General features: G+C 39.8%; 1 protein-coding gene across 10 annotated transcripts in view; it reads right to left on the bottom strand.

Annotated features, from left to right (window-relative positions):
* SCML2 (Scm polycomb group protein like 2) overlaps positions 1–27,399 on the bottom strand; it is a 105,810-nt gene that overhangs the window by 51,207 nt on the left and 27,204 nt on the right. For all 10 annotated transcript variants that reach the window (XR_014835797.1, XR_014835798.1, XM_085008653.1 and 7 more), the window contains exons 4-6: positions 22,657–22,727; positions 21,055–21,289; positions 11,895–11,983 (exon numbers count right to left, since the gene is read on the bottom strand). Coding sequence is in view for 8 of the 10 variants with exons in the window: in XM_085008653.1 (XP_084864779.1) it covers positions 11,895–11,983; positions 21,055–21,289; positions 22,657–22,727 (395 nt within the window). In the remaining 2 variants the exon portion in view is untranslated. The remainder of the gene's footprint in view (positions 1–11,894; positions 11,984–21,054; positions 21,290–22,656; positions 22,728–27,399) is intronic.

The raw sequence follows: 27,399 nt of genomic DNA on the forward strand, positions 1-27,399 counted from the left end.
GGTCCTAGACCAGTGATTCTCAGTGGGATTGAACATTAGAAACGCCTGGGGCCATACTGGTCTGCAGTGGAGCCCAAGCATCAACACGTTTTAATTGCCCAGGTGATTCTTAATGTGCATCCAAGGCTGAGAACCACTATCCTAATCACATCCTTTCTCCTTAAGACTCACATTAAACCAAAGACCACAACCTACCAATTTTACCACCTAGACCTTTAGAATAGTAACATTAAAAGTAAACCCTCCAGTTATTTAGTAAATGCCAGGTACAGTTTAAATATATTCCATATATTCATTTAATTCTCACAACAACCCTATGAGGTCAGTGCAATTATTATTCCCCCTCCCCCCTTTTTTAAGGGTCACGCCCACAGCATATGGAAATTCCTAACTACAGCTGTCTAGACCCCTACCTAGCCTGGGAACCGCCATATGCCACGAGTGTGGCCATAAAAAGCAAAATAATAATAATAATAAATAAATAAGAACCACCCTGAAAGTCAGCGGGGCAAGTTAGCTTGGTCAACATATTTGATAAAGAGCTGGTAAGAAGGAAGCAGAGTTACATACTGCCACTTCAAGAAGGGGCTAAATGTCAACTGTCAGTTATTACATATAGGGAAATAAAAGAGTGGCAGATTTTACAAAGGATAACCATGACAAGTGATAAATTTGTGCTGGACATGCACAGAATGCAGAAAACATTCAAGGCACACATAAGGATCCTAGGACCTTACACTGTCTTTTAACAGAGGAAGACTTTCTGGAGCAAAGTAAGTTCAAATGGCAACATACATTTTCTGCTACAAAACAGAATTAAGACAGACATGATCTGAGAGACAGAACTAATTTTAAGATTCAAATGTATAACCTAAAAAGAAATCCCAATATGACAGTATGTTATCAACCCTGCTATTGGCTGGCAAGTAACAAAAACCAGAATAACATTACAGACAAAATTCAATATATTCTCTAATGATTTTCATACTGTTTACTAATTCTTCTTAATTTCGTGAATACCGAATCAAATTTTCTTTCATCAGTATAGCCATAAAAATAAATATTAAGAGAGCTCTAGAAGAAAACAAGTTTCTATTAAAAAAAAAAAAATCCAAGGAACCAGTCTTTTTTCATAACAGTGAATGAAAGGGTTTTTTCTCAAAACAATCTCCTTCTAGATTTAGGTAACTGGCAAAATGGTTCCCTCTGCTGTCCACAAAAGGTAATGATACCAAACTGCTTTAAAATGTTTTTTAAAATGATTTCTATTTTTTCCCACTATAGTTGGTTTATAGTGTTCTGTCAGTTTTCTACTGTATAGCAAAGTGACCCAGTCACACATACATATATATTCTTTTTCTCACATTATCCTCCATCATGCTCCATCACAAGTGACTAGATATAGTTTCCAGTGCTATACAGCAGGATCTCATTGCTCATCCATTCCAAATGCAATACTTTACATCTATCAACCCCAGATTCCCAGTTCATCCCACTCCCTCCCCCCACCCCTCCCCCTTGGCAACCACAAATTTGTTTTACATTACATTATAAAAGAATGTAATTTGTCATCATCAGTTATTGAATGGCTTCCTAAACACAAAGATAAAATATGCAAAAGCAACAGCTAAAATAAACAAAGGATCATACTTTTTTCTTTTAAGAAAAAAAATAATTCCAGGGGAGTTCGGAGTTCCTGTCGTGGCTCAGTGGTTAACTAATCCGACTAGGAACCATGAGGTTGTGGGTCAATCCCTGGCCTCGCTCAGTGGGTTAAGGATCTGGCGTTGCCATGAGCTGTGGTGTAGGTCGCAGACGCGGCTTGGATCCAGTGTTGCTGTGGCTCTGGCATAGGCTGGCAGCTACAGCTCCGATTAGACCCCTAGCCTGGGAACCTCTATATGCTGTGGGTGCAACCCTAAAAAGACAAAAAAAAAAAATGATTCTGGAGTTCCCTTGGTGTGGCAGTGGGTTAAGGATGTGGCATTGTCACTACTGTGACTCAGGTCGCAGCTGTGGCACAGGTTCAATCTTTGTCCACAGGCCGTGTGTATGGCCAAAAAAATTACTAAGAAGAAAACAAGAAAAAAATGATTCTGTCCTACAAGGTGGCTTGCCAAGAATGGCCTTTTAACCTCCCTCCTTGCTTACCTACAATATGGTTCTCCTTACAGGCTATTTCTCCTCACACTCCACTGGCTGACGCCAGTCAGCATTATCTACATTACCCTTCTGCATGGAATATTCTTACCCTTGTAGTCTCAAGGTTCATTCTCCCCCTTTCTTCTTACCTCACATGGCACCTTCTCAGCAAGATCTTCTTGACCAACCTATCTAAAATGTCACCGTCCCTTCTTCTTAGCAGGGAGAACTATCAAACATAGTATATATCTATTTAGTATGGTTTATTATACATTTCCTTAACTAGAAGGTAAGCTTCATAAAGGCAGGAGTTTTTCTTTCTTCCTTTCTTTGGCCACAACTGTGGTTTGTGGAAGTTCTTGGGTCAGGGATCAAACTCGCACCACAGCAGCGACCCAGGTTGCTGTAGTGACAACGCTGGATCCTGAATTCACTGTGCCACAAGGGAACTTCAAGGCAGGAGTTTGTTTTTTTATTTTTCTTTTTTGGCCACCCTATGGCATATGGAGCTCTTGGACCAGGGATCAGATCTGAGCCACAGTTGCACTGGATACCTAACTCACTGTGCTGGGCTGTGAATTGTACCTCTGTCCCAGCATTGTAGAGACACCTCCAATCCAGTTGTGCCACAGTGGGAACTCATAAGGCTGGGGTTTTTAAACTGCTTTGTTTACAGCTATATTCCTACAGTCTACCTCTGATCACAAACTCCTATCCTTAATTTCTCTTCCTTACTTTTAATCAACTACTTCTTTAACCGCATCAAAAATTCTAGTCCTTTAATCTTCATTTATTCACTGGCAAATATTTACTGAGCACCTACTATATCCGGACACTACTGAAGGTAGCAAAAGAGACCAAAATTCCACCCTTACAGTGTTCACACTCTAGTAAAAGAGAAAAATAAGGACCATAATAAGTAAAATATATTCTATGTTATAAATGATAAACATTATGCAAAGAGAGAGAGAGAAAGGGCAATCTAGAGAGCAATGTAGGGGAGGGGTTGTGCAATTGTAAATAGGGTAATCAGGACAAGCTTCATAGAGAAGGTGACATGTGAGCCGAAGCCTGAAGAGGTGATTATTAACTATGCAGTTATGGAGACGAAGAGTGTTCTAGGCAATAACAATAGCCAGAGCCAAGGCCCTAAAGCAGGAGATGTATCTGAAATGTTCGAAGAACAAGGAAGCTGAATGTGGCTTAAACCTAGTATACCAGTGGGAGGGCAGTGGGAAACAAGGAAGCTGAATGTGGCTTAAACCTAGTATACCAGTGGGAGGGCAGTGGGAAACAAGGTCAGAGATAATGAGGGGTCATGTAAAATAAAGTTGTGGAGGCCATGGTAAGGACTCTGGCTTTTACTAATATTAAAACAGGGAGCTCCTGGATGGTTTTGATCAGATGAGTGATGTAATCTCACTGTTTTAAAAGGAATACTCTGGCTGCTATGTTGACTACAGACTATAAGGTTATACATAAACAGATCAATGAGGAGGTTACTGGAGTAGTCCAAACAAGTGATAAAGGCAGTTTATACCAGTCCAACAGCAAGTGAGATGGCAAGAAGGGGTTGGAGTTCAAATATCTCTTGGGAGCTCCCATTGTGGCCCAGCAGGTTAAGGACATGACATTGTCTCTGTGAGGATGCGGGTTTGATCTCTGGCCTTGCTCAGTGGGTTAAGGATCCAGTGTTGCCACAAGCTATGGCTCAGATCTGGTGTTGCTGTGGCTGTGGCATAGGCCTCAGCTACAGCTCTGATTTGACCTCTACCCCAGTAACTTCCATATGCTACAGGTGCAGTCATAAAAGAAAAAAAAATCTTTAATTAAAAAAAAAACAAATATATCCTGAAGGAAGAGCAAATAAAGTTTCCTTATAGACCAGATGTAGTATGCAAAAGAAATAATCACGAAGATTTCTGGCCCAGGCAACTGGAAGGATAGTTGCCACTCCCTGATATGAGAAAGGCTGCAGGTGAAGCAGTTTGATATGTCTACTAAACATCCAAGTAGGGATACTGAGTAGGTAGGCTGCATATACCAGTCTGAGTTGGGAGCAAAGGTCTGGATTAGAAGTACAAATCTGAATGTCACTCTGCATATAATCTGTATTTAAAGGCAGGAATTAGATGAGATCACCAAGGAATTAAGACAGATCAGAGTTTCTCAACTTTGGCACTATCATCATTTGAGACCAGAACGTCCTGTTATGAGGGCTGTTCTCTGCACTGTAGGATGTTTAGTAGCATCCCCAGTCTCCACTCACTTGATATAATTAGTACCCCAACACACAGTTGTGACAACCAAAAACGTCCTCTGAGAACCACTGTATAAAGAAGAGGACCAAAGACTAACATTGTTTTATACCCTTTTATGTCCAGGTTACAGAGCATCACGTCACCATTCAGAACCCCAAACTAACTTATCCCCTTATTCTTGGTTCTGTTGTCTCCAAACCTTAGCTCAGTAGCACCACCGACTTTACATATTTATGCTCAGTTGATGGCACTAGTGGAAAAAAAAAGTCCCACATGCTTATTACATGTACTGCTACATATTCAGTCTTCATCCTCAGGGGAACCCTCCAAACGACTGTCATATGTCTCTAGGTGGTTCCCTACCCCATCCCATACAGCAGCTATTCCAAACCTTTATCATTTGCCTTAATGACTAAATACTATTGGAGTTCCCGTCGTGGCGCAGTGGTTAACGAATCCGACTAGGAACCATGAGGTTGTGGGTTTGGTCCCTGGCCTTGCTCAATGGGTTAAGGATCCTGCATTGCCATGAGCTGTGGTGTAGGTTGCAGACGCGGCTCAGATCCTGCGTTGCTGTGGCTCTGGCGTAGGCTGGTGGCTACAGCTCCGATAAGACCCCTAGCCTGGGAACTTCCATATGCCGCGGGAGCGGTCCAAGAAATGGCAAAAAAAAAAAAGAAGACTAAATACTATTTCCTCATTATACGTTTATTTTGTTAACTAACTTTCTCCCCAACCACAGAGCAAGCTCTCTGCCTTGGTGTTGGTATATAGTAGCCTTTCAATCTATGTATGAATCCTACCCTCCAGCTTTTGTTAGAGTCCTATTTCAGAGTAAATTGAGGCTATCTGGAACGAACTCCATCAATATTCTGCCCCCCACAATTACAAATTTAACTATGAGGACACTTTTCATCTGGTCTTCAGTTCTTGCTAATATATCTGATGAACTTCCTATCTACCAAATAGTCAAAAACCAGCTTTCCTTTTAACTGATCTCTACTGAGTTACCTGATATGGGTACTTATACATCATAAAGGTAAGTAGGTTTTTTTCAAGGTTCTAAACTTGACACTCCTCCTTCTATATGCACTCTTTGGATTATCTCATTCATGTTCAAGGCTTCCATCACTACCATTTATGCTAAAAGCTCCCAAATTTGCATACACATGCCAAATCTTATTTCTAAGTTCTAAATACTTTATGCCCTACATCTGGTGGGGTTCTACTCAAACTTTTCAGAGGCACCTCAACATGTCCAAAACTAAACCCATCTTCCCTCCCTCTCTCTCTCTCTCTCTCTCTATATATATATATATTTCATCATCCTTTCTTTTTTTAAATTTAATTTAATTTTTTTTTTGTTTTTTGTCTTTTTTTTTTTAGGGCTGCACCCACAGCATATGGAGGTTCCCAGGCTAGGGGTCAAATTGGAGCTACCGCCGCCAGCCTACACCACAGCCACAGTTACACCAGATCCGAGCCATGTTTGCGACCTATACCACAGCTCTCAGTAATGCCAGATCCTTAACCCACTGAGCAAGGCCAAGGATCGAACCCGAAACCTCATGGTTCCTAGTCAGATTCGTTTCCTCTGTGCCATGACGGGAACTCCCCCTCATCCTTTCTTCATTCATTAAACAAACAAGAATGTGACAGGACCTATGACAGGCACTGAGAATACATAGATATTTTAACTTCTCAAATGGAACTCAACGCAGGAAGGAAGAAATAGTGAAAATAATAATATAATCCAATACCTACAAATGTACAAGGCATTACGAAAGTATAAGAATGGAAAGGGGAAATTAGGGAAGGTATCTAGAAGGATTTAATGCCTGAAATAAATCTTTTTTATTAATTAATTTTTAATTGTTATTATGATTGATTTACAATATTCTGGCAATTTCTGCTGTACAGCAAAGTGACCCAGTAATACATATATGAACATTCTTTTTCTCAGATAATCCTCCATCATGTTCCAACACAAGTGATTAGATATAAAGTCCCCTGTGCTATACAGCAGATCTCATTGCCCATCCACTCCAAATAGAAGAGTTTTCATCCACTAACCACAGACTCTCTCTCCCAGTCCATCCCACTCCCTCCCCCTCCCCCCAGAAAACAAGAGGCTGTCCTACATGTCCATGATCTATTCTGTTTTGTAGAGAGATCATACGTGCCATATTTTTGACTCCATATATAAGTGATAACATATGGTGCCGCTATTTCTTTTTCTGACATACTCCATTCACAATGAGAGTCTCTAGTTCCATCCATGTTGCTGCAAATAGCATTATTTTATCATTTTTATGGCTGAGTAGTATTCCATTGTATGTATGTACTACATCTTCCCGATCCATTCATCTGTGGATGAGCATTCACTTTGTTTCCATGTCTTGGCTATTGTGAATAGTGCTGTAATCAACATAGGGGTGCATATATCTTTTTTGATGTAAGTTTTGTCTGGTTATATGCCCTGAAATGAATCTTAAAAACAGGGAGTTCTCTTGTGGTGCAGCAAGTTAAGGATCCAGCATTGTCACTGCAACAGCTTGGGCACAGGTTTGATCACTAGCCAAGGAACTTCCATATGGCCAGGAGCAGCCAAAAAAGAAAAAAGAAAGAAAAAAAAAAAAAAGGAAAATAGAAGTAAACCAGAGAATACCAGCCTTAAAAAAGGAACATGATATTGATAGGCTATAAAAAGCAATTCAGAACATAAAATCCAAAGCAAGGAGCGGCAGCTGTAAACCAGATCACAGAACACCTTAAAGGCCATATTAACAAACTTATACTTCATCCTGAGTGCAAACGGGGACTTCAAAAGAGGCTCAAGTAGGGAATGATGTGGTAAGGCTTCTGTATCAAATATTTCCAGCAGTTATAAGGGTGAAGATTAGAGGGAGTTATAAGGCTAGCTGAACAGTCCAGGCAAGAGGAAAGTCTGCATGAGAGACAGTGGTGGTAAAGCGAGAAAGAAGAGGCACAACAAAGAAATAATTAGCAAGCTAAGTAGGTGGGCCTTCCTAATTAATTGGTTATCCAGAGGGCAGGGTCAAAGAAGAGTAAGAATTTAAGATGGCTCCTAGCCAAGTTTCAGGCTTGGCTGAAAAGGGCACCCACCAATCAGTACGAATTAAAAAAAGAAATCCAATAGAAAAAAAAGCAAAGGCTATAATTAGGCAATTCAAAGAAAAATAAAAGGCCATTAAATACAGGTTTGTTTGGGTTTTTTTTTTTTTTTTTTTTTTTTTTGCTTTTTAGGGCCACACCTGCGGCATATGGAAGTTCCCTGGCTAGGAGTCAAATCGGAGCTGTAGCTGCCAGCCTATACCACAGACATAGCAACACAGGATCCAAGCCACATCTGCGACCTACACCACAGTTCATGGCAACACCAGATCCTTAACCCACTGAGCGAGGCCAGGGATCAAACCTGCATCCTCATGGATAATAGTTGGGCTCATTACTGCTGAGTCACAACAGGAACTTCCCATTAAACATGCTTTAAAAGCTCAGTTTCACCAGTACTCACTTCAATGCAAATTACAACAATGGGATACCACTACCATCCCCATTTTCAAAAAAAGATTCACAAAATTTTACGACTAATAATATGCAATGTTAGTGAAGGTGTGGGAATGCAAATATGTCTATACACTAATACTGGAGCATAGTTTGGAACACCCTTTTGAGGTGCAATTTAACAGTATACTTGAACACTTAAAGCACACATTCCCTGTGAACCAAGAATTCTACTTCTAAGAATGTAGCTATTCACACTTATACAAAAATACGTATACAAGAATGTTCACTGTCGATGATTTAAACAAGACTATGGAGACAACCTAAACATTAATCCTTAGAGACAGATTAAATTAGTTATGGTAATTCGTATCACAGAATAGCACAATACAACCTAAAGTATATATGAAACGAAAAGGCATATATATTTTAGGGGAAAAACTAAATAACAGAATATATTCCAATTTATGTTTAAGAAATAAAAGCCTCTATATGTTTGTGAATGCATAGATAAAGGTCAAGAAGAACATTTTGGAGAGAAGAGCAGAATGGAGGAATGGAAAAGGATAAATGGACACTCACTTTTCACTTTAGTTAAGTATACAGTTTGATTTTTTTCATCTACACAAAGATGAATCATTTCTATCATTTTAAAAGTGAAAAACACCTGCTGTACAGCACAGTGAACATTATATCCAATCACTTGTGAAGGAACATGATGGAGGGTGATGTGAGAAAAAGAATGTATGTATGTATAACTGGGTCACTTTGCTATACAGCAGAAGCTGACACAACATTGTAAATCAATTACAATAAAAAATTAAAAATAAAAAAATTAATTCATATAAAAAAAACAATGTATGTGACACATGGCATGTGACTAGCTGATGAAGCAACTTAAGCAAAATAGATCCAATGGCTTTTCTTTCTTTTTTTTTTTTTTAATTGTCTTTTGTCCTTTTAGGGCTGCAACCAAGGCATACGGAGGTTCCCCAGGCTAGGGATCTAATCGGAGCTACAGCTGCCAGCCTGCACCAGAGCCACAGCAACGCCAGATCCGAGCTGCATCTTCTACCTACACCATAGCTCACGGCAACGCCAGATCCTTAACCCACTAAGCGAGGCCAGGGATCGAACCCACAATCTCATGGTACCTAGTCAGATTTGCTTCCACTGCACCACGACGGGAACTCCTCCAAAGGCTTCTGTAAAGCTGTAGCCTAAGCTAATAGGTATTTAATAAAGACCAATTCTAGGAGTTCCCTGATGGCTCAGCAGGTTAAGGACACAGCATTGTCACTGCTGTGGCTCTGATAACTGCTGAAGCTTGGGTTCTATCCCTGACCCAGGAACTTCTACATGCGACTGGCGCAGCCAAAAGAAAAAAAAAAAGATTGCTGTGTGCTTCTTTGCCTGCTTGCTTGCATATCTCACAAGTCTTGTATCTTAATCTATTTCTTGCCTAAAAAAAGACTACTGCTAAACATCTCTTGTTATTAGCTATCCTCACATATGCTTTACACATTGCCCAAAGGGACTGCATTCACCTGTGCCCCTTGCTGGTAGGACAAGCCCACTTCAGCATTCATGTTGCACTCAAAGAAGCTTTCTTTTGCAATGTAAGAATCGTATCAAGGGACATTTCACATCTTTACATCTTTAATCTCTTTAAAACTACAATCAATGTTTACCATTCCTGATATGGACAGCTGTAATAAAATTTAAGTGACTGAGAAAACAATGAAGACAGTGAGAATGAAATATTTTGACCCACAATTAACTAAAACTTGGCTTTTATTCATTGTTTCTTAACATAGTGTACTCCAACATTTTCTCAAGAGTATAAACTATTTTTGGAATTTTCCCTCTGTTATATAACAAGTATTTTCCTTATAACAAATTCTTTCTGATGACTGTTTTTACCATTTTTTTCCTTTTTTTTTTTTCTTTTTTCTTTGTTGGGCTGCATCCATAGCATATCCAAGTTCCCAGGCTAGGAGTTGAACTGCAGCTGCAGATGACAGCCAGTGCCAGAGCCACAGCAATGCCAGATCTGAGCCATGTCTATGACCTACAACACCAATCACGGCAACACTGGATCCTGGACCCACTGAGCAAGGCCAGGGATTGAACCCACATCCTCATGGATACTAGTCGGACTCACCTCTGCTGCACCACAATGGGAACTCCAACATTCTTTTACTTTTGCAACCAAATCTCTCCAAGTAGCTTTCAAGTGTTTTTTTTTTTTTTTCTGTCCCATCATTTTCTCCAATATCAAAAAGATCACTAACAGCACACTAAAGGGAAGCCAAATTCCCATTGTGGCTCGGCAGAAACAAACCCAACCAGTATCTATGACGATGCGGGTTCAATCCCTGGCCTCACTCAGCGGGTTAAGCGTCTGGCGTTGCCACTAACTATGGTGTAGGCTGCAGATGCACCTCACATCTGGCATTGCTGTGGTGTAGGTCAGCAGCTGCAGCTCCAATCCGACCCCTAGCTTGGGAACTTCCATATGCTCCAGGTGCAGCACCCCAAAAACTAAAAAATCAAAAAATTTTTTAAAAATTAAAATAAAATAAAGGGGGAGTTCCCGTCATGGCGCAGTGGTTAACGAATCCGACTAGGAACCATGAGGTTGCGGGTTCGATCCCTGGCCTTGCTCAGTGGGTTAACGATCCGGCGTTGCCGTGAGCTGTGGTGTAGATTGCAGACGAGACTCGGATCCTGCGTTGCTGTGGCTCTGGCGTAGGCTGGTGGCCACAGCTCCGATTAGACCCCTAGCCTGGGAACCTCCATATGCCGCGGGAGCGGCCAAAGAAATAGCAAAAAGACAAAAAAAAAAAAAAAAAAAAAAAAAGGGAAGCTTCATTTCTGAAGGTAAATAAAAAACCGTAACACACATTTGCTTCCAGTAGAGCATCCCTTTCACACCTAAGTTCAGGAAAGAATGTACTAATTCATTTTGACTACTGGGATATTAAAATTGAGACCTTTTTTTATGACTTGCTAGCATGGGCTAATTTGTGTCTCACAATCTCCCACTACTAAAATTCAGATATTTTAGTCCTAACCCCCAGTACCTCAGACTGTATTGGGAAACAGAGTCTTTAAAGAGATAATTAAGTTAAAATGAGGTCATTACAATGGGCGCTAATCCAGTATGACTGGTGTCCTCATAAGGGGAGGAAATTAGGACACAGACACATAGCCCATGTGAAGACACAAAGAGGAGAAGATAGCCATCTATAAACCAAGGAGAGGGTCCTCAAAAGAAACCAAGCCTACTGACACCTTGATCTCAACTTCTATCCTCCAGAGCTATGAGAAAATTAATTTCTGTTTAAGCCACTGTTATGGACTGAATTACTTCTCTCCAAAATTCATAAAGTGAAGCCCTAACCACCAAGGTGACTATATTTAGAGACAGGGCCTTTAAGGGGGGTAATAAAAGTAAGCGAAGTCATAGGGATGGGGCTGTAAGCCCATAGGACTAGTGTCTTTACAAGAAGAGGAAGGGAAACCAGAGATCCCTCTCATTCCGCACATGCAGATATGAGGCCATGTGAGAACACACTGCAAGCTGAGGAGAGAGGCCTCACCACTGATGACACTTTGATCTTGGACTTCTAGCCTCCAAATGTGTGAAAAAATAAATTTCAGTTGTTTAAGCCACCCAGGCAGCCCTAGGAAACTAATATACTTGCCAATCAAGTAACTTTAAAAGCATTTCTGGGAGTTCCCTAGTGGTCTAGTGGTTAAGACTTGGTGCTTTCTATGCTACAGCCTGGGTTCAACTCTTGCTCTGAGAACTGAGATACCACATCAAGCCACTGCACACCGCAATCAATCAAGAGTAATTTTGCTTTTCCACATCAGAGAAGACAAAGCATTTAAGTACTTCCATTAAAACAATAAAACCACATTCCAACTGATGGAAGGTTTTTATATCTTTCTTACCTCCTTAAAGAATGTTGCAGGTGCCATTTCAGATCCACTCAGTGTTCGCAAGAGGAACATTGGCCAAGATGATGCATTCATCTGGTACCCTGTTTTAGAAAATAAAGCAGATATCATGAAGAAAGCCACCCTGTGATATACGGCAAGTTAGTATAAAAAATGTTTTGCTTACCATTCTTCTCCAAAGGATGACTTCCACATAAATTCAGAAAATAGGCAGGAGGAGCAAATGCACTCTCCAATCTGTGCTACTAAATCTACTGTACTATTTGAGAGGAATGCTACGGGTAGAAATTCTCATTTTAAAGAAGCCACTAGCCAGGGTTCACCAACATACACATATATGTTGGGAATGGGCCACAACACTAGGGGAGGTTCAAGCTAGAACCCAGGAGTTTCCATTCCCCACCAACAGCCACATAAGCAGGATAAAAAGGCTGAAAAACACTTCCAGCTCCTCTTTTTCCTCAGAACCCCTGCCTTATTTCCTTCCAGAAAAAGTTTTCTGGCAAATTCAGCAAATGTACACTTAAAATGGTTTATTCATTGTATGTACATTTCACCTCGAAAGAAAAAAACTGAACTCTAGGTAATGATATGCATACTAAAGTATCCAGGGGAAATGCACTGATGTCAATAACTTTTCCAAAAATGTGTTTAAAAATCTGATGGACTGATGAAAGGAAAGAAGGATGGCTGGATAGACAAGTGGAAAAGTAAGTATAGTAAAATAATAAGGGGTAGAAACTAGGCAGTGAATATGTGGGTGGCCAGTATAAAATTAATTCACCTTGGAGTTCCCGTCCGTGGCGCAGTGGTTAATGAATCCAACTAGGAACCATGAGGTTGCGGGTTCGATCCCTGGCCTTGCTCAGTGGGTTAACAATCCGGCGTTGCCATGAGCTGTGCTGTGGGTTGCAGACGCGGCTCGGATCCCGCATTGCTGTGGCTCTGGCGTAGGGTGGTGGCTACAGCTCCAATTAGACCCCTAGCCTGGGAATCTCCATGTGCCGCGGGAGCGGCCCAAGAAATAGCAAAAAGACTAACAAAAAAAAATTAATTCCTAATTAATGTACCTTTTCTGTACATTTGAAATTTTTCATACATCATGTTCATAAAAAAGACAATTCTTACTTTAGCAACCTTTACACATACTAAATGATCTCAGAATTTGTATGAGATGCTATCAAAATAGATTCAACAGGGTATTTTCTAGCTATCTCATCAATTAATGATGACCATTATAGCATCTGGCACATGTAGCAGGGAGCAGGGATATGCTAGTTTTACCTCTCTTCTGGGGGAAATCTGTTAAATGCAACACTTGCCTGAGTTGATGCCAAAATTGGTGAGAACTTGGCATGCATCTGTGATGGATACAAGCATTAAGATAGGGAGGCACATGAATCACACCAGCAGTGGGTCCATGAATAGGATAAAATATGCAAAGAAGTTGAGACAGAAAGTCATCCTCTAAGAATCATGTACTAAAACACCCTTTATCTGACTAGGAAAATAATTGTTGCTAGGGAAAAAAGGGGGGGCGGGGCCGCTTATAATAAATTAATATTATTAGTGATATCTAATAAGTTCCCCACAGCATGGATTCTCTATCTTTGGTTAGAAGAGTACATAAGAATCATTCTCTGGTCCTTATCTCTTTCTCTTAACTTCCATTTTATCCTATTACATGATGTACAATCATTTTTTAAATTTAGCATTTTTCTTTTTTCTCTCTCTCTTTTTTTTTTTTTTTTTTTTTTAGGGCGCACTTGCAGCATATGGAAGTTTCCAGGCTAGGGGTTGAATCAGAGCTGCAGCTGCTGGCCTATACCATAGCCACAGCAGAACCTGATCCGAGCCACATTTATGACCTATACCACAGCTTGAGGCAAGGCCAGATCCTTAACCTACTGAGCAAGGCCAGGGATTGAACCTCCATCATCACAGACACTATGTCAGGTCTTAACCCACTGAGCCACAACGGAAACTCCTAATTTAGCATTTTTCTTAATTCTCTAATGGCCTAAAGTCAAACAAAGATTAAAAGGTCAAAAACAAATGAAAGTGCATATAAAAAATTTCATCAAACATAGACAAAACTAATCTATGATATAAGTCTGAATAGTAGTTATCTTTGGGAAGGAGGAGAATATGACTGGGGATAAGCAGAAATGGGCTTCCAGAGTGCTGATAAAGTTCTACTTCTTGATTTTGCTGTCGGTTATACAGTGTGTTCATTTATAAGCTATATATTTATGATAGGCACACTTTTCTCCATGTACATTAAAACTTCAAAAAAAATATATTCTTTTTTGTCTTTTTAGGGCCGCACCCAGGGCCCCACAGCATATGGAAGTTCCCAGGGTAGGGGTCAAACTGGAACTACAGCTGCCGGTCACAGCCACAACCACAGGAATGAGGGATCGGAGGCCGCGTCTGCGACCTACACCACAGCTCACAGCAATGCCAGATCCTTAACCCACCAAACAAGGCCAGGGATCGAATTCATGTCCTCATGGATACTAGTCAGGATCGTTACTGCTGAGCCACGATGGGAACTCCCTAAAAAAACCTTTTAAATAATAACCTTTGGAATTCCCGTCGTGGCGCAGTGGTTAACGAATCCGACTAGGAACCATGAGGTTGCGGGTTCGGTCCCTGGCCTCGCTCAGTGGGTTAACGATCCGGCGTTGCCGTGAGCTGTGGTGTAGGTTGCAGACGCGGCTCGGATCCCCCGTTGCTGTGGCTCTGGCGTAGACCGGTGGCTACAGCTCCGATTCAACCCCTAGCCTGGGAACCTCCGTATGCCGCGGGAGCGGCCCAAGAAATAGCAACAACAACCATAACAACAACAAGAAGAGACAAAAGACAAAAGATGAAAAAAAAAATAAATAAAAAATAAATAAATAATAACCTTTAAGGTTTAAATAAATAAACCTTTGAAAAATGAAAATTGAGTTGTGTTACATTAAAAATGGAAACTAAACTATTAGAAAATGCCTGATGAGCAAACTGGCAAAAACTGTATTTTTTAAAATATGTGCTGTCAAAATATATACCAATCAGCACATATTGCTATCTATTTCATATTTTTAATTAATAAGCTTTACAAGTAACTTGAAAAAAGAATGATTATAAGTCTGGTTATTTGTTTGAAATGCTGACAATCACAATAGCTGCATTTCCTTTAAACAAAATACAAATATCTATGATCATACTGTACAGAAAGAAATAAAATCCAAACAGGGAAGCACCAAGCCTCAGATATACACTTGTAGCTCTTACAGAATTCTCTAAGATTTAAGAAATATTATAAAAATAAACAACAAAAAATGTGAATGGGTAGAGTTCCTGCTGTGGTGCAATGAATTAAGGATCTGACAGCAGCAGCCCAGGTCACTGCAGAAGTCAGTCTCTGGCCCAGCATAGTGGAGTGAAGGATCTGGCATTGCTGCAGCTGTAGGGTAGACCACAGATGTGGCTCATATTCAAACCCTGGCCCAGGAACTTCCATATGCCTTGGGTGTGGCCATAAAAAAAAAAAAAAAAAAAAAAAAAACTGAGCCAACCGCATCGAACAACATATAAAAAAGATCATACACCACAACCAAGTGGACTTCATCCCAAGTTCACATGGATGCTTCAACATACGCAAATCAATCGTCATACACCATGTTAACAAAAGAAAAGTCAAAAAACCACATGATCATCTCAACAGATGCAGAAAAAGCATTTGACAAAATCCAACACCCATTAGTGGTAAAACTCTTACCAAAGTGAGTATAGAGGGAACATAGCTCAACATAATCTAAGCCATCTATGACAAATCCACAGCCAATATAACAGTCAATGGAGAAAAACTGAAAGCCTTCCCGCTAAAATCTGGAACAAGACAAGAATGCCCACTCTCACCACTTTCATTCAACATAGTACTGGAAGTCCTAGCAATAGCAATCAGACAAACAAAAGAAATAAAAGGTATCCAAGCTGGAAAAGAAGAGGTGAAATTGTCACTGTATGCAGATGACATGATACTATATATAGAAAACCCTAAGGAATCAACCCAAAAACTACTTGAATTGATCAATGAATTCAGCAACGTAACAGGATACAAGATTAACATTAAGAAATCAGTTGCATTTCTGTATAGTGACAATGAAATATTAGAAAAGGAATATAAAAATACACCTTTTAAAATCACACTCCCAAAAATTAAATACCTAGGAATAAACCTGACTATGGAGGTGAAAGGCTTACATGCTGTGAACCATAAAACATTATTCAAGAAAATTAAAGAGGATTCAAAGAAATAGAAAGATATTCCATGCTCCTGGGTTGGAAGAATACTGTTAAAGTGGCCATACTACCCAAAGCAATCTACAGATTCAATGCAATCCCTATAAAATTACCCATGACATTTTTCACAGAACTACAACAAACAATCCAAAAATGTATATGGAACCACAAAAGACCCAGAATTGCCAAAGCTATCATGAGGAAAAAAACCAAGCAGGAGGCAAAACTCTCCCAGACTTCAGCCAATATTACAAAGCTACAGTAATCAAGACAGTGTGGTACTGATACACAAACAGACATAAAGACCAATGGAACAGAATAAAGAACCCAGAAATAAACCCAGACACCTATGGTCAATTAATCTTCAAAAAAGGATGCAAGAATATAAAATGGTTTTCCCCACCAAGTCTCTCCAGCAAGAGGTGCAAGGAAAAATGGACTGCTGCATGTAAATCAATGAAACTAGAATACACCCTCACACCATGCACCAAAATAAACTCAAAATGGCTTAAAGACTTAAATGTAAGACAAAACACCATAAAACTCCTAGAAGAGAACACAGGCAAAACATTCTCTGATGTCAACCATACAAATGTTTTCTTTGGTCAGTTTCCCAAGGCAACAGAAATAAAAGCAAAAATAAACCAATAAGACCTAACCAAACTGACAAGTTTTTGCACAGCAAAGGAAACCATTAAAAAAAAACCAAGAAGACATCCTATAGAATGGGAGAAAATAGTTTCAAACGACACAACTAACAAGGGCTTAATCTCTAAAATATGCCAACAACTTACACAACTCAACAGCAAAAAACCAACAACCCAATTGAAAAATGGGCAGAAAACCTGAATAGACATTTTTCCAAAGAAGATATACAGATGGCCAACAGGCACATGAAAAGATGCTCAACATCAGTAATCATTAGAGAAATGCAAATCAAAACTACAATGAGGTACCACCTCACACCCATGAGAATGGCCACAATTAAAGTCAACAAATAACAAATGCTGGAGAGGATATGGAGAAAAGGGTACCCTCCTTCACTGCTGGTAGGAATGTAAATTGGTACAACCACTATGGAAAACAGTATGGAGGTACTTCAGAAAACTAAATACAGAATTATCATTTGATCCAGCAATCCCACTCCTGGGCATATATCTGGACAAAACTTTCACTGAAAAAGATATATGCACCCCTATGTTCACTTCAGCACCATTCGCAACAGCCAAGACATGAGAACAACCTAAATGTTCATTGATAGATGACTGGATTAAGAAGATGTGGTATATATACACAACAGAATACTACTCAGCCATAAAAAAAAACAAAATAATGCCATTTGCAGCAACATCAATGAAACTACAGACTCTCATACTAAGTGAAGTAAGTCAGAAAGAGAAAGACAAATACCATATGATTATCACTTATACGTGGAATTAAAATATGTCACAAATGAACCTATCTACAGAAAAGAAACAAATTCATGGACATGGAGAACAGACTTGTGGTTGCCAAGGGGGAGGGGGAGGGAGTGGGATGGCCTAGGAATTTGGGATTAGTAGATGCAACCTACTGCATTTGGCATGGATAAGCAATGAGATCCTGCTGTATGGCACAGGGAACTATATCTAGTCACTCGTGATGAACATGATGAAGGATAATGTGAAAAAAAGAAAAGTGGGTCACTTTGCTGTACAGCAGAAATTGACAGAACACTGTAAATCAACTATAATAAAAAATAAAAATCTTAAAAAATGTAAATGATATGAAGAAAGAAAAGAAGGGAAAAGGTAAACACATCCTAGGAGTTCCCTTGTTGCTTAGCAGGTTAAGGATTTGCCATTGTCATTGCAGTGGCCCAGGTTTGATCCCTGGCCTGGTAACTTCCACATGCCACAGTCATGGCCTCCCACCAAAAAAAAAAAAAAAAAAAAGATTGCTAAAGGAGGCAAGAATATACAATGAAGAAAAGACAGTCTCTTCAATAAGTGGTGCTGAGAGAACAGAAGAGCTAGATGTAAAAAAAATGAAATTAGAAATTATCTAACACCATACACAAAAATAATCTCAAAATGGATAAAAGACCTAAATGTAGGACCAGCTACTAGAGGAAAACATAGGCAGAACACTCTTTGATATAAATTACAACTGTATCTTTTTGGATTCGTCTCCTAGAGTTAAGTGGAAATAAAAACAAAAATAAACAAATGGGACCTAATTAAACTTAAAAGCTTTTGCAGAGCAAATGAACCCATAAACAAAACAAAAATACAACCTACAGAATGAGAGAAAATAGCTGCAAACAATGCTACAGACAAGTGATTAATCTCCAAAATATACAAACAGCTCATACAACTCATTATCAAAAGAACACCCCAATCAAAAAATGGACAGAGGATCTGAACAGATATTTCTCCAAAAAAGACATAAAGATGGCCAAAAGGCACATGAAAAGATGCTCAACATCACTAATTATTAGAGAAATGCAAAACAAAACTAAAATGAGGTAACACTTCACACCAGTCAGAATGGCCATCATTAACAAGTCTACAAATAAATGCTGGAGGGGGTGTAGAGAAAAGGGGAACCCTCCTACACTGTTGGTGGGAATGTAAATTGGCATAGCCACTATGGAAAACAGTATGGATGTTCCTTTAAAAATGAAAAATACTGAGTTCCCGTCGTGGCGCAGTGGTTGACAAATCCAACTAGGAACCATGAGGTGGTGGGTTCGATCCCTGCCCTTGCTCAGTGGGTTAAGGATCTGGCAGTGCCGTGAGCTGTGGTGTGGGTTGCAGACGAGACTCGGATCACGCGTTGCTGTGGCTCTGGCATAGGCCAGTGGCTACAGCTCCAATTACACCCCTAGCCTGGGAACCTCCATATGCTGCGGGAGCGGCCCAAGAAATGGCAAAAAGACAAAAAAAATTAAAAAATAAAAAAATGAAAATGAAAAATAGAACTACCATATGATTCTGCAATCCCAATCCTGGGCACATACCCAGAGAAAACCATAATTAGAAAGAATACACTGCAGCACTATTTACAATAGCCAAGTCATGGAGGCAACCTAAATGTCCACTGACAGATGAATAAAGAAGATGTGGTGTATATATACAATGGAGTATTACTCAGCTATAAAAAAAATGAAAGAATGCCATTTGTACCAACATGGATGGACCTAGGGATTATAATACTAAGTGAAGTAAACCAGATAAAGAAAAATATGTGATATCACTTACATGTGAAATCAAAAAAAAAAGATACAAATGAACTTATAAAACAGAAACAGACTCACAGACATAGACAACAATCTTATGGTTATTCAAGTGGAAATGAGGGAGGGAAAAATTAGGAGTCTGAGATTAAGACATACACACTACAATATATGAAGTAAATAACCAACAAGGATCTGAATAGCACAGGGAACTATATGCGATATTTTCTAATAACCTTTAAGGGAAAGAATCTGAGAAAGAACATACATATATAACTAAATCACTTTCTGTACACCTGAAACACAACACTGTAAATCAACCATACTTCAATAAAAAACAAATTAAAACAAACAAAAAAAAGATACTACTAAAAGAGTAGTTATTATTATCTTAAGTTTTTGGTTTCCAGAGAATTTTTCACTAGTAGGAGATTAAAAAAAAAAAAAAATCCATTCTCTCATTGTGCTTTATAATAGAGAACTTTCATTTTAAGCACTGTAAAAGAAGAAACAAATAAAAACCAATATCCACCATTCACTCAGAATGTAGAAGTAATGAACTAAATCACTTTTGTTCTAAGCACTCAAAGAGAAAATTTTTGCATAAAATTTGGGTCACACTTTTTTTGTTTGTTTGTTTTTGCTTTTCAGGGCTGCACCCATGGCATATGGAAGTTCTCAGGCTAGGCACTGAATCAGAGCTACTACAGCTGCCAGCCTACATCACAGCCACAGCAATGCAGGATCTGAGCCACAGCTCACACCAACACCGGAACCTTAACCCACTGAGCAAGGCCAGGGATCAAACCCGCAACCTCATGGTTACTAGTCAGATTCATTTGCACTGCGCCACAATGGGAACCCCCTGGGTCACACTTTATCTTTTAAAAATGCGGTCAAAATTAAGAGCTTTGTTTTTTTGTTCTAAAAAAAGGAGTTCCCTGGTGGTCCAGCAGTTGAGGATTCAGCATTGTCACCGCTGTGGCTCAATCCTTGAGTTCAATCCTAGGGTCAGAATTTCCATATACCACAGGCTTGGCTGAAGGGAAGGGAAGGGAAGGGAAAGGGAAAATTGAGAGCTTTGTATTTAAAAACTTTTGCTGAAGAGTTCCATCCATCTCCTCCTTTTCAAAGACCTAAAAAGGTAATGATTTCTACCCCTCTCGCTATGACTTCTTCCCACAATAGGTGTAATGAAATTCCCAAGTCTGAAACTGAAGTCTTGATGTGAAATCATACCCTTCTGCTGTGTTCCCCTCATGCCAAAAATGCTGAATGGCTCACTAGACAATATTGAGGGAGGAAGTGACTCATATCAAATGCTACAAACTTTTCCCCTAGAACAGTTTCTGAATCTGCACACAAAATCTAGTAGAGCTGCTTCTGACATTTCAAGCTTGAAGACAGCATGAGTCTTGCTCTGGAGTGGGGAACCTTTAGCACACATAAGACAAATGTGTACTTAAGTGAAACTCTGTAACATAGGGTACTGAGTTCCTTTCTCATACATTCTCCACAGAAACCACCTGACCATCTATTTGCAAGAATGCCTGAAAAGATTTTTAAAACATCAATTAAAATTATTTCTACTGAAATTACATTACCAAGAATATGTTATTTATTTTAAAAACTGTTTATCCTTACCCAGTGGAGGCTGAAGTAAGTCCCCTTCCTTTTCACATGTCCCAACAGGCTGTATGTCTGGAGAATCGACAAGTCGCCAAAAGTCATTCCGGTTATCACTACCATCCAGTCGTAAACGTAGCCTGGCACCAGTAATTCCAACAACTGTCGCTATACATATTGAAGTAACATTGCGAGGGTCATGGGCTTCCAATTTCATGCCAACTTTGAAGTCATTAGCTGGTGGAATCTTGGACTACATACATATACACATATAAATAAAATTTTGTTAGAATGCATCAACTATAAGAAAATCAAACAGTCAGTTATGTTATTAAAGTACCTGAGGAATGTTTTAAGCAACAGTCACCGCAGATGGTGAACAAAGTAAGAGCAGTAAGAGTTAAAAAGATCTCCAGGAGTTCCCGTCATGGCGCAGAACTTCGACTAGGAACCATGAGGTTGCGGGTTCGGTCCCTGCCCTTGCTCAGTGGGTTAAGGATCTGGCGTTGCCGTGAGCTGTGGTGTAGGTCACAGACGCGGCTCGGATCCCGCGTTGCTGTGGCTCTGGCGTAGGCTGGTGGCTACAGCTCGGATTGGACCCCTAGCCTGGGAACCTCCATATGCCACGGAAGCGGCCCAAGAAATAGCAAAAAAGACCAAAAAAAAAAAAAAAAAAAAAAAAGATCTCCAAACCTTCTCCTTGGCCTGACATGCAGCTTGACTTGGCTGCCTGCTGCTGCTCATCAGTCTTACTCATCTACCCACTTCCAGACAACCCAAATACAGCCTCTAAAATGCACTGACTGGTTTTTTTTTTTTTTTTTTTTTTTGCTTTTTAGGGCCGCACCTGCAGTATATGGAAGTTACCAGGTGAGGGGTCGAATTGGACCTATAGCTGCCAGCCTACCCCACAGCAATGGCGGGATCCGAGCCCGTCTGTGACCTACACCACAGCTCACGGCAATGCTGGATTCCCAACCCACTGAGTGAGGCCAGGGATCAAACTCACATCCTCGTGGATTCTAGTCAGATTCGTTTCTGCTGAACCATGAAGAGAACTCCCTGAGTGGCTTTCTAAAATAAGAATTTGATTAGGCCATTCCCTTAAAATAAGCCTAACAGTAGTTTACCACTGCCTAACGTAAAGTCCAAATCCTCAGTATAGTTTAAAAGCCAGGCATCCTAACCTCATTTCCACACTAGTGTCACCTCTACCTAATCTGTGCTCCAACCACCCCATGCCATTCCTGAACACTCAGGGTCTTTCACACTATATGCCTCTGTTTTGGATATTCTGCCTGGAATATCCTTTCCCTCATTCCAACCATCTCATATAGCACCTCTTCTGTAAGCCCTCCCTATATCGCTATCATACTTCCATAATTAATTATTTCCATGTCTGTCTTTTCCTCCAGATGGATAGTCATAAGGGCTTAGTATACCTGACATAAAGTAAATTCTTAATGAGTGAATGCAAAGACAGCATCTGATTCTTAAGTGGCACTACCACAATCCCACTATCTCCTCAGGCTACCAGAACCTAACAATCACACTGACACCCTTCAAGTTAATAGTTTACAACAATACATACAATACAACATCTACAGAATTTTAGCATACCTGTCTGAAACACTCTGAAGGAGCACTTAAAGATCCAGTCTCTTTCAAGTAATTCTCCCAGTGAAAATCATCTGGAAAAAAAAATGCACAAAATTGTTTTCTTAATACATATAACATGTACACTAACATTCAGGAGTAAAAAGGGTTTTAGTTCCCTATCTCTTAAAAAAAAAAAAAAAACTTCCTAAAGAACAGATTCAAACTTCCTGATCTACATTTGACTATCAGCACAGAAATAAAACTTCCGGGAGTTCCCATCATGGCGCAGCAGAAATGAATCTGACTAGGAACCATGAGGTTGCAGGTTCAATCCCTGGCCTCACTCAGAAGGTTAAGAATCCAGCATTGCCATGAGCTGTGGTGTAGGTCACAGACGCAGCTTGGATCTGGCGTTGCTGTGGCTGTGGCAGAGGCCGACAGCTACAACTTCTATTCGATCCCTAGCCTGGGAACCTCCATATGTCGCTGGTACAGCCCTAAAAAGACAAAAGAGCAAAAAAAAGAAAGAAAGAAAGCAAACTTCCTGATAATAATGGCTCTGATATAAATTACAATCCAGATCTCCTTGATATAATGAAGACTGCAGCACAGAGATTCTAAAAATGTGAACTCTGGGACCAACTAAAAGATTTTATAATATAGAGTAACAACAAATTCTACTCATATGTCTGTAATGTAAATTTACTTAAGATGTTTTTTTACCATTTCACCCCATTAATATGAAGGTGCGTCATTTTTCACAGAGATCTGAAAGGTACTTAGATATGTAGTCTAGCAGAAATAAAGCCATGCTTTATAGAAAGAAAAATTCTGTGAACCAGCGTTGTTTCTCAACTGATTATTACATCTCCATCTAGGGTGTCAAGAATATAGTGGCAGAACAAAGCAGTAAACCAGCCATCAGTGCAATGATTGATGTGTTTTAATGATTTGTAATTTCTACAAACTCTTGCTGTCCTTTCTCTCATTCAGTCTTTATGATATATTACAATACTAGAAGAGAAGCACAGAAAGCAGTGCGCCTGGCTTGAACATTTCAATTCACTGTGCCAGTCACACTGCCAAGACACTGAGAGGAAGACTTCACAGCAGTATTAATGGTACTATTAATTCACACCAAGTTTAATTATCATTAACCATAAAATTCTGTTCTATACGCGTTTAACTTCCTCACTATAAAAATACTGGAGGAGTTCCCACTGTAGCACAACTTGATTGGTGTCATCTCCACAATGCAGGATGCAGGTTCAATCCCCGGCCCAGCATAGTGGGTTAAAGGATCTAGCATTGCCACAGCTGCGGCATAGGTCACAAATGTGGCTCAGTCTGATCTCTGGCTCTGACAGAGAAACTCCATATGCCTTGGGGTGGCCTAAGAAGAAAAGAAAAAAAAAAAAAAAAGGACCAAATAAATAAAACTTCAGGAATTCCCATTGTGGCTCAGCAGGTTAAGGACCCAACGTAGTCCCTATGAGGATGTGGGCCCAATCTCTGGCCTTGCTCAGTGAGTTAAGGATTGGCATTGCCACAAGCTGCAGCATAGGTCACAGATGTGGCTTGGATCCAGTGTTGCCATGGCTGTGGCATAGGCCTGCAGCTGCAGCTCCAATTCAACCCCTAGCCTAGGAAACTTCTATATACCACAAGTGCAGCCATAAAAAGAAAAGAAAAAAAAAAACATATATATATACACACACACACACACACATATATTTATATTGGGTTTGACAGTTCCCTCCCTAGGGGAATCTGTGTTACCAGCCTCTTACGTATCCTTCAAAGGATATAACATTTCTACTTACATGCATACACAAACAGACACACTCAGTGCTGATAAATGTTTAACAACCAGCTTTCCAGAAAATACAAATAAACAAAAAGGCTAAATGGTAGTGTCTGCAGATTTCTGTGGTATAAATACTACCACCATGGCTGACTGCAAGGTGCCAAGGTTAAGTCACCAACCACGAAGTTGAAAAGAAATGTGTACAGCTGGTCCTCCAAAGCTGGTTTAAGTCAGCTTCAGAATATCACTGTTACATGTACGTATGCACTTATATGTGTATGTACGTATATTACATATGGTATTAAGCATATCATATATAACACTGTACACCCTTTTCACACTAAAAAGAAAATACAGGGTTTAATTCTGCTTCCAGATAATGTAAAGCAAACACTACCAGAGTGCTGAAAGGCGTGCAGCAGAATATCAAGAATATGGGCTCTGGAGTTGAACTTGCTGACTTTCAATCTGATTCTACCTCTCACTAGTTATATAACCCTGAGCAAGCTAGTTCACTTTCTGAGCTTCAATTCCTTCATTTATAAAATGATGAAAGGAATATACATGCTATAACGTATTTTGAGAACTAAGTGAAGTAGAATGGTTCAATAAATGGTTTGTTATTATTCCAAAACTAAGTGTCATAGTTGTGCCTAAACTTATGAATGCTGGAGAACTTTATTAAAAGTGAAAACTGGAGTTCCTGCTGGGGGGCAATAGGATCAGTAGCTTCTCTGCAGTGCCAGGATGCAGGTTCAATCCCCAGCCCAGCACAGTAAGTTAAAGGATCCAGTATTGCCACAGCTGCAGCGTAGGTCACAAAGGTGGCTCATATCCGATCCCTGGCCAAGGAACTCCGTATGTCACAGGGCAGCCAATAAAAGTTAAAAGTGAAGAGTTCCTGGTAGCTTAGAAGGTTGAGGATCCAGCACTGTCACTGCAATGGCTCGGATCACTGCTATGCCCACAGACATCACTGTGGGCACAGCCAAAAAAATAAATAAAATGAAATGAAAACTGAGATCCATGGCTCCAAAATTCAACTAACCAGGTTATTTCGGTGACCTCCTAAACACTAACCTGATAGTCAAGAGACCCAAGGTTCTAACTGAAGCTCTATCAGCGTAAGATCTTGGAAAAAGTTAAAAAAAAAAAAAAAAAAAAAAAAAGAATAACAACAAAAAAACAAAACCTGAATGGGGGGAAAATATCTGACTAGGATGTCATTAAGAAGCCAGCATACCAGGAAGAAAGGAGTGTAAGCTGAAAATAACTGAGAAATCAAAACCATTTCACAATTATATCTTGAAGAACTTACAAGACTCTTCCACAAACTAGTTATATTTGTAAATTTTTCAGTAACATTATAAAATACTTAATCCATTTTTCTAACACAATTTTTAAAATATCCTATTACCATTTGTGTCTTAATAGGCTATAATGTGAGCTAGCAAATCCTTTATACCAGTGCTCTGAAAGAAGATTATTTTTCTATCACACTGCTAGTCAAAAACCATATTTTTGTAGCATTTAACCATCAGAACCTTAATTTTTTTCTTTATTCATAAGACAAAATTTCTAGTCCACTAAACTTTTCAGCTTGGCTGCTCATATGATGAGCCCCTCCCAACAACATAGGGAAAACACACATAGCAACCGGCTTTATTAATTTAGATTTGACACATCTACAACAATATCACAGCTGGAATTACTGACCAGGAGCCAAAATAGAAAGTCTCAGGCAAGCTTGAAGTCCCTGTCTGGCTCTGCATCTTATCTTCACTGACAGATTGGGGTGGGAGTGGGGGATTTATTCTCTCTCTCAGAAAAGAACTGCAAATTGATAGGCTTGTTCATGAGCGAGGTGTACATACATATCTTGTGATGTGATTGTTACCTGCACATGTCCATGGTCCTTCCTGTTTGACTTGTACTCTTTTCTAATCCTTACCTTAGCCCAAATACCTTTTAGAAAATTGAACATATCAGAGTTCCCGTCGTGGCTCCATGGTTAACGGATCCGACTAGGAACCATGAGGCTGTGGGTTCGATCCCTGGCCTTGCTCGGCGGGTTAAGGATCCAGTGTTGCCGTAAGCTGTGGTGTAGGTCGCAGCCACGGCTCAGATCTGGCGTTGCTGTGGCTCTGGCATAAGCCGTCGGCTACAGCTCCAATTAGCCTGGGAACCTCCATATGACACCAGTACAGCCCTAGAAAAGACAAAAAAACAAAAACAAAAACAAAAAATTGAACATATCTATATGAGGCCCCTCCAATCTTTTCCAGAGTAAATCAGAATCACATCTTCTACTAGTGCCAGGCTTGAGTTAACATGCTATGTAAAGAAAATGAGCAAAATATCTAGAGCTTGAAGCTTCTCAGCTGAATGATCAGCACCCACTACCTCATAGCATTTATAATGACTGTACTTGGGCATATTTTTTTTTTTCTTTACGTCTATCTTGTGCACTAAGCTCAAAGAGGTCAGGAATCATGTTTGTCTTATTCATTACTGGATTCCCATAGAAAGTTACCAGGATGTGCTAGACACTGTCCTAGGCACTACAATGCAGCAGTTAATAAACAGACAAAAATCCTGGCTCTCTTGGAGCTTACTGTCTAGCAATCACTCACTGTTTTCTAAAATGAGATGCTAGGGTAGGGGCCCAGAGAAATATCTGCAGATGTCTGTCAATTTGATTAAGTAATCTCACTTTTTTTTTTTGGCCCCACCTGCCGCATGTGGAAGTTCCAGACCAGGGATCAAACCTGTGCCACAGCAGCAACCCAAGCCGCTACAGTAACAATGCTGGATCCTTAACCCACTGTGCCAGAGAACTCCAGTAATCTCATTTTTAACCAGAATTTCTCAAACAGAAAAGTTTGAGAATTTGAAAAGCTACTAGTTTCAACCTTTAAGAATATATATTTTGCTGGGGGAAAAATGTAATTGTAATG

This window comes from Sus scrofa, chromosome X, assembly GCF_054392235.1.
Source record: "Sus scrofa isolate SSC_HxYL_T2T_F1_AM1 chromosome X, Sscrofa_HxYL_maternal_Yorkshire_Landrace_v2.0, whole genome shotgun sequence".
Taxonomy (NCBI): Eukaryota; Metazoa; Chordata; class Mammalia; order Artiodactyla; family Suidae; genus Sus; species Sus scrofa.